At 49.0% G+C, this 8,215-nt stretch overlaps 1 protein-coding gene across 4 annotated transcripts; it reads left to right on the top strand.

Moving 5' to 3' along the window:
- Window positions 1–1,752: 1,752 nt before the first annotated feature.
- On the top strand, window positions 1,753–4,694 carry LOC123402727. 4 transcript variants are annotated; one of them, XM_045096678.1, is made up of 6 exons: window positions 1,754–1,977; window positions 2,070–2,113; window positions 2,384–2,449; window positions 2,541–2,586; window positions 2,687–2,958; window positions 3,908–4,694. In XM_045096678.1, exons 5-6 carry the CDS (start codon window positions 2,692–2,694, stop codon window positions 4,355–4,357), a joined length of 717 nt encoding a protein of 238 aa, XP_044952613.1. In that variant the 5' UTR covers window positions 1,754–1,977; window positions 2,070–2,113; window positions 2,384–2,449; window positions 2,541–2,586; window positions 2,687–2,691; the 3' UTR covers window positions 4,358–4,694. The 4 variants fall into 4 exon arrangements, with proteins under 4 accessions (XP_044952615.1, XP_044952613.1, XP_044952616.1 ...); XM_045096681.1 differs by having other exon boundaries at window positions 1,754–2,006; window positions 2,090–2,113; XM_045096680.1 differs by having other exon boundaries at window positions 1,753–2,113; window positions 2,692–2,958.
- The last annotated feature ends 3,521 nt before the right edge of the window (window positions 4,695–8,215 follow it).

The following is an 8,215-nucleotide window of genomic DNA, read 5'->3' as shown; positions in this document are numbered from 1 at the left end:
CATGTGCTCCTCATGAGTGTTGGTCCAAAATGGGTTGCCTGCGGGGCTGCCTCAAGGAAACTTGGGGATTGGTTTTCCTCATAGCCAGTCCTATCTGATCGTGTCTTGAGAATGAGATACGTGGCTCTTATCGGGTTCGTCGACACGTCGGGCGTCCTTGCTGGATTTGTTTTACCTTTATCGACCGTCTTGTGCATGGGATTCAGAGGATACTTTGGGCTGTATCGAGGTTGAGGTTTCCACCGGGATTCCGAGGAGACTACATGTTTTCCGTGGTTGAGGTTTTCCATGCAGCTTGTGGCTAGTTTGTGATGGATGAGTTGGAGCATCCCTGCAGGGTTAAATCTTTTGTAAAGTCGTGTCCGCGGTTATGTGGCAACTTGGAAATTTGTTTATTACCCAGTCATAGCAAACCTAAAGGAAACTCAATTAAGATACACCAACTGTGTGCGTAGCCATGACCGTCTCTTCTTGTGAGGTTACCAAGAAGGGAACATGGTGGGGTTATGATTGACTCGTAGGCATGTGTTCAAGATCACTTCTTGATCATTAATAGTTCACATTCGTTTATGAGTAGAACACTTTTGTTATTCTTGTACTCGTAAGTTAGCCACTCAAATAGATGCTTAGTCCTTGGAGGAGGGATCTAGGATTAGTTGGTCCTATAAATACAGGATGGTGGGAGGGCAACCGCACACCAATCCTCCACCCCTTGGCGGGTGCCCTCTCTCCCTCCCGTTTCATCCTTCGTCCTGGTTCCACAGCGCTTGGCGACCTGCTGAAGTAGCTCCACCACCAGCGTCGCTACGCCATCCTGTTGTCGAAGAACTCATCTACTACTTCGCCCTTGCTCGCTGAATCGAGGAGGCAGAGACGTCATCGAGCTTCACATGTGCTGAACGCGGAGGTGTCGGTTGTTCGACGCTTGATCGGGACGGATCACGATTGGATTGTGAAGACGTACGAGTACATCAACCGCGTTTCTTAACGCTTCCGCTTAGCGATCTACAAGGGTGTGTAGATACACTCCCCCTCTCGTAGTTATGCATCTCCTTGGGTACATCTTGAGTGTGCGTAGGAAAATTTTTGCTTCCCATGCAACGTTCTCCAACATGTTGCCGGGCTACCTGTGGGTGAGCCATCCCCAATGTACTACAACGTCACCGACGGCGGGAGGCACGAAAGGTCGAGGCGGCGCTAATGGGGTCGGCGAGGGATGAAAACCGACGACCGGGGGCTACTTGTGCTCCATGTGGTCTATTGGTGACGCGATGAGGCGAGAAGGGGCGGGGCTGAGGAGACTAACGAAGGGACGGGGGGCAAGGAAGAAGCTGAAATGCCCCTACTGCCAAATCACGCGAGAGATGAAGGAACCAACAAATTGAGGGAGGGTCGAAGGGGAACTCGACATATGCGACATGAGGGCCGTTTCACGAGACCTGCACGTGACGACTTTCTCCCCCGTGCCGTAAACACAACAGTTATTAATGCTTAAGTGGGTTTTGTGGTTGCGGGATATGCTAGAGATGCTCTTACATACCTACACTTGATACCCTTATTTTGAGAAAGGAAAAAAAGAAAGACCTCCGCAACAGGGCAAGCAACGGTCAAATGTTATGAAGTAGTATACACCAGGTCCATACGCGGGAACGACTCTGCCCGTTTTCTACTCCAGCCAGACACACGACACAAGACGGTGCTCCCTGTCCATTTAAAACACGCATGTACACCGGCGACCACTTTGGCCCTCCTTATTTGAATCACGCCCAGAACCCGCTCCTCCTCTCCCCTTCCCGTTAGTTAGATTAGACCTCGAGAAACTTCTTCTAAAGAAGAGATTAGATAGAAACCCATAGCCACTTTGAAGCCCGAACCGTAGAAATCTACCCAGAACTAGGGGTCAAGTAGGGCCGTACCTTAGGAAGTAGCCGTTGCGAGGTTCGAATCGGCTGGAATCGGGCAAGCGCAGAGCAAATCGTGAGAAATTTTGCAGGTTTCTTTGGGAGGTTGTGTTCTTGCGCTTTCCCGAGCAATTCGTTGGTGCGTTTCTCTCGTTTATGGTCTCTCAGATCTGCGGATTGGCGTGCAGGATTCGGAGCGGAAGGAATCTGAGGTGAGTAGTCTGAAATCTGGGAAGATTTGGTTGGCTCGCGTCCGCCCAAACGGATTTCCTGCTTTTTCCTGATCCATATCTTGGGTTATTTTCGAAAACATTTCCTGGGTTCGTTGGTTGCGAAACTTTGAAAGTTCGAAAAATATATTCTGTTCTTTGGTTGCGAATCTCTGGAAGTTTTTACAGATTCTGAGCAAAAAGAGTTGGAGAATAGACGATTTCTTGATGGGTCCTCTTCGTGAGGTCTTAATCGTTGAGGCGTTCTTGCAGGTTCTTTAGATCCTTAGGGGAGCAACCGGGCAAGTACAAGAAATCCTAATAAGAGACGAGCAAAAGGTGTGTAAACTCTCTCCATTGACTCGTTATCCGCGCGTTCTCTGATTGTTTCTCTGGTCCATTTCACCTGAAAATCTGTTCAAATCTGCAGGAGTGTACCAGGAATTTGCCGCAGGAAACGTTAGAAGAAAGAAGAGGTGAGAGAGCAGAACAACTCGTGATTTCTAGGACCACGTATTCATCTTGGATGCATTTCTTGAGTTCTTGCGTTGCTGATCTGCTCCAATCTTCTCGCAGTAAAGATGGCTGAAGTGAGGATTGCCAGCAGGACGGCTGCAGCCGATCGCTCTGGCGGTGGCGGTGGATTCTTCGTCAGGAGGGTGGTGTCTCCCGGAGCTGTGGTGGACAAGGGCGCCGTCAAGCCGCTTGCTCGCCTGGTCCCGTCACCGTCCAGCAACAAGGAGAACGTGCCACCAGCGTGGGCTGCGTGGACTGCACCCAAGAGGAGAAGCTTCCTACCTGAGTGGTACCCAAGGACCCCACTCCGCGATATCACATCAATCATCAAGGTGATAAACATTTCCTCGTGTGGGTCTGCTCCTCCATGGATCATGACAGTTTTACATTGTATGGCCATCTGTATTTTAGCTGTACCTTGTTGTCTATGGCGTCCAGGAGTATACAGTAAGTATTCACAACAGTATCATCTAGCTTATGTTGGTTTTGTACCTTGCTGAGATTCATGCAACATCTGACCTGGTGTATCGAATTTGTACATCCATAATGTAGTTTTTGGGCCGTAATCTCAGTTTACTTTTCAAGTGTTCTCTTTCAGCAAGATATTTGTGTATCAAGTTTTACTCCACGTTCGGTCATATATCCATTATAAACTCACAGATTCTGGAACTACACTCCAGTTGCTCTGTAATATAGTGCTTACACAATGGATATATTGTTATTTAGATGATGCAATATTAGAAGAACTTTGATGTTTTCCTGTGTCAAGTTGTTGTCCATGTTCAGTTATCTGCCCATCTTTGTTTTAATTTTTTCAGAATTATACTCCAGTTTGTTCTGTAATATGTTGTTTACAGTGGATATAATCTTTTCTCTTCCCGGTTATGCTATATTATAACGGTATAACCTGGATGCTCTATTTCAGCAATGTGTTTGTGTGTCAAGTTTCAATCCCATGTTCAGTACCATTTTTTATTCTAATATTTTGGAATTATAAATTTGCTGCTTACAATGGATATAATCATAAACTTGCTGGAAGAACCATCAGTTAATGTAGACTTGACAACAAAATTTTGCTTCACTGCTTCCCTTGAGTAAAACATGCAACATTTCTCTGAAATAGTTACCTTTTCATGCCTTTTATTCCTGCTCACAGTTCCGTTTGCTTTAAGGGTTGAAATTCTGCTTGTAGACTGTGTCAACTTTAGCATGATGAAAATGGAAATGCAGTTTCACCCTTTCCATGGCAGTCTGGTGCTATACTAACTAAAATCTCTGCAGGCTGTTGAGAGGAAAAGTCGGCTGCAAGATGCTGCGGCTCGGCATCAGCTCCAGTGGGATGATGAAGAAGATTCCTCGGAACCTGATGATGAAGAATATTCCTCGGAGCCTGAGAATCCAGCACAAACAGATGAGGGTATTCATCGGAGCACAGCACCAACAAATGAAACCCTGTGTGTTGGCTCGGCTCAAGTTGTCGAAACCACCGCAGCATCAGCAACCTGCTTGGGTGAGGGCAAGTGCGCCACAGTGGTGAAGGCATCCGATGACTGCTCCTTGCAGTCTCCATCCAGACCAAGTGGAGAAGACGACGTGGAGAAGCAACTGGCTAACTCCATACACGAGATTGAGAAGATGGTGAGCCGGAACCTGAAGCGAACTGATCCCAAGGCTACTCGGACTTCCAAGACCCCGGCTGTCCAGAGGCGCACCCTGATGTCTATGCGCTGAGCATCACTTGTCTGCTGCTTTCCTAGCGGCTAGTCCTAACTAACCAACCACAGGGTCCTTCCATGGTGCTCGGTTCTCTGCTTGAGGATTTGGGTGGTGTTGTGCTCAGGGTTCTCTGCTTGAGGATTTGGGTGGTGTTGTGCTCAGGGTTCTCTGCTTGAGGATTTGGGTGGTGTTGTGCTCAGGGTGAGGACCTGGGGTGTGGTATCTGGCTCTCTGCTTGAGGGCATATGTAGAATTACTACACCACACTTGATTTGTATTACTGAGTATGGACTTATATAGCATGTCTGTGTTTTGCCATTCAGCTGAAGGGCACAGGAAGCACCGTTCTTTACAGGTCTCCCTGTTTGTTAAGATAATGTCTAGTAGAATCCTCAAATCCTAAAATCTAAAACTAATTTTAAGGGTTGAGAATTGGTCATTTTTGACACTTTTAAGGGTTGAAAAACAGGGGCAAAGACTAGAACCCTCAAACCCAACCCTTATAACGGAATATTCCTTAACCCCAACCCTTAAAACTGTCATTTCATATATCACATATTTCATCACATTTCATCATATGACATATCACAAATTCAATCACATTTGACATAAAACAATAATCATTCTAGTTATTATTACACCATCAAATAAAACAATAATCATTCAAATTATTACAACAATGTTTGAGCAAATTACAACAATTGTTCGAATCAAATAGAACATAGAAAAGTAAAACAAAGATACATCATGGGCCAATGCGCCGCCCATCCAAATGCCAGTGGTGCTCTACTAGATCATCCCGGAGCCGACCATGAGTGGTTGCATCCTCAATCTCACGATATGCTTAAAAAAAGTGTGTATGCGAGAAGGGTTTCTTTCCGGTTGCACACGGGTACCAACATTGTCATAGAAACAAGGGAGGTTTAACCCTCTCTCATCCTCTAGGATTATGTTGTGTAGAATCACACAACATTTCATGATGTTCACCAAGGTTTTTTTGTTCCAAAACCGAGCTGGACCCCGAACTATGGCAAACCTTGCTTGCAAAACACCGAAAGCTCTCTCAATATCTTTGCGGGCTGCCTCTTGTGCCTTGGTGAAATGAACATGTTTTCTTGTTAAGGGCACCCCATTTTTCTCCTTGATGGACTTCACAAGAGTTGCCCATTCGGGATAGATGCCATCGATGAGATAGTATCCCATTGAGTACTCATTGTTCATGATTTTATAGTTGCAAGCTGGAGCATCCTCAGAAATTAATCTTTTGAACAAAGGAGATCTATTGAGGACATTGATATCATTTCTCTTTGTATCTTTGTATCTTCCTCGTTTGGTGCCTGAAGATACTGCTCACCATACAACCGGATGACCAACTTGGCAAACCTACGGACGGACTCCGTGGTTGTATCTTGCCCAATGCGAAGATACTCGTCGGTATAATCCGCGAATATGCCATAAGCGAGTACCCACATTGCCGCCGATATCTTTTGATATGCACTAAACCCCATGATACCGGCGGCGGATCTACGACGTTTAAAATAATAGGAGGCGGCCTCACAATCGGTGACAATCTTCACAAACAAACTACGACGCATCTGGTACCTTCTGCGGAAGAGACGAGGAGGGTATGTAGGTACCTCCGCGAAGTAGTCTTGCATCAAATGCTCGTGTTCGAGAGCGCGGTTCCGATAGATGGTGAGTCGCCCCATCTTCGACCCTCTCCTCTGATCCATAAGCTTCACGCGGTCTTCAAACGCTTGCACGTCGACGAGGAGGCTCATCATCTCGACGTCGTCGTCTTGCAACAACTCGTCAATGTCCGAATCGTCGGATGACGACCAATCCGACGAATCGGACAACAAGTCCATGTCGTCGTTGTTCACCTCCATCTACATACCAAGTGGCTACAATTAGTGCCAATGAAGCAAAAATTAAAAACTAAAAAAGTAAAAAAAAAATCACCGGGGCGGGGCGGGGACGGCCGGCCGAGGCGGGGCGCGGGCGGGCGGCGACTGGGGCGGGGCGGGGACGCGGTCGGGCGTCTCAGGCCGGGGCGGGGCACGAAGGGGTGGCGGCGGGACGCGGAGGGGCGGCGACCGAGATGCGGAGCGGCGGGGCGCGGAGGGGCGGCGGCCGGGGCGCGGAGGGGCAGCGGGCTGGCGGCGGCGGCGGCGGATTCCTCTAGCGGGGAAGCAACTTCCTCCCGCGCGAAGGTGGAAATGGAGTGCGGGTTGGGGGGAGTTTTTCCTTCCAACCCTCACTTCTACAGGCTGGGAAGGCGTTTGAGGGTTGGACCTCTAAATTTTTTTACGGGTTTAAGGGTTTAAGGGTTCTAGTCTACGCCATTTTTTCAATGAAAACTGTAAAAAAAAGCGGTTTTTTTAAGGGTTTGAGGGTTTGAGGGCTCTACTGGACTTGCTCTAAGAATATGTACAACGATGTACACTCAGTTGTCTATAAGGAGCACCACCTAGGATTTTGTTGTTGAGGTGGAGAAAGAAAGAAAAGAGAGACAAGTCTGTCTGTAGAATTACGGTCGATCTATAACGCTAGAAAATCGGTTGTTATCGATGACCTATTCCCGTTGTATCAAGGGTGTCAATAATTTTGCATTTATCTTCTTACCCGTCTACCAATTCCAGCAGAACAAGCAGTTTCATATACTCCCTTCGTTTTTAAATATAAGACCTTTTAAAAAAATTATTATAAATTAGATATGGAACAAAATAAATGAATCTACATTCTAAAATATGATTATATACATATGTAAGTAGTTTATAATAAAATCTTTAAAAAGTCTTACATTTAAAAACGGGAAAGTAGATGATTAATAAGACAACCCATTAGAGCTCTTTTACGGTACCCTGGGTGAAATATCAGCCGTCCAATCTTACTTAACGAACGGTGAGAAGTGAGTTATACTGCTCAATTCGAGAGATGAAATCGTGAACGGTATAGCCTGTACTGCGCGGCTCGAGTCCTCCAGTATAGACGTGGCGAGGGCATTTTGGGAAGAAGAAAAAAACAGCCGCCCGCGAGGCCAGTTTGGCCCATTCCACCCCATCCTGTCCCTCCCAGTTCGTTCCCCACGACGCTCACACTCGCTAAGGTTCCGGCTGCCACCGTTGTGCGTTGCCCTTCCGCCCCCTACTCATCGTAGCCGCCGGCACCTCCCCCTCCTGCTCCCGCTCCTCGTCGTCGTCGCCACGCTGCGGGGAGTGGTGCCGGCCGCGGGCGTCGCGGAGTCGTGCGCTCACTAGGGTTTCGGCCACCACCGGCGTGTGTTGCCCTCCCTCCGCTGCACAGATAGGGATCCATGGCTCCTTTGCCTCGTCGCCGCCGGCACCTATCCCTCCTACTCCCGCTCCTCCTCCTCGCCGCCGCGCTGCGGGGAGCGGCGCCGGCCGCGGGCGCCGCGGAGTCCTTCCGAAAAGAGAAAGAGCGCATGGTGGACACTCATCGTAGTTTCGCGAACGGCAGCGGACAGGGAAAGGGCGGCGGGAAGCGCGCGCCGTCGTCGCCGCTGCAGCCCCCGTCCTCCGCCTCTCCCAACAAGCGCTCCAAGGTGACCCTGTCCGGGCTGGCCGCCTGTCCAACAAGCGCTCCAAGGTGACCTTGGCCGGGGTGACCCCAGGAGAAGGCGCCCGTCGCCGCGGCGGCGGAGGCGGAGCAGGGGCCGAGGACCTCGAGGTCGAGGCCTGCTAAGGCGGTGGGGAAGACGCTCGCGCCATCGACCGCGCGGAAAGCGCTGCCTACGGGGGCGAGGATAGGGTCGCAAGCGAGGCAGTCGCCGCACTAGGGGCCGTGGGCGAGGCTGCTGTCACAGTAGTTGCAGTGATTCATTTCAGCACCATCCCATCGGACCGGCGACTG

This window comes from Hordeum vulgare, chromosome 6H (assembly GCF_904849725.1).
Source record: "Hordeum vulgare subsp. vulgare chromosome 6H, MorexV3_pseudomolecules_assembly, whole genome shotgun sequence".
In the NCBI taxonomy this organism is placed as follows: Eukaryota; Viridiplantae; Streptophyta; class Magnoliopsida; order Poales; family Poaceae; genus Hordeum; species Hordeum vulgare.
Note: the sequence above shows the minus strand (reverse complement) of the source record. Positions and strands in the feature narration are given on the sequence as shown.

What these genes read in the sequence shown, in the direction of transcription:
- LOC123402727 (XM_045096680.1), top strand. Translation starts at nt 2,692, where the DNA reads ATGGCTGAAGTGAGGATTGCCAGCAGGACGGCTGCAGCCGATCGCTCT. An exon ending in ATATCACATCAATCATCAAG is followed by an intron (nt 2,959 to 3,907) that starts GTGATAAACATT and finishes AAATCTCTGCAG; the next exon opens with GCTGTTGAGAGGAAAAGTCG.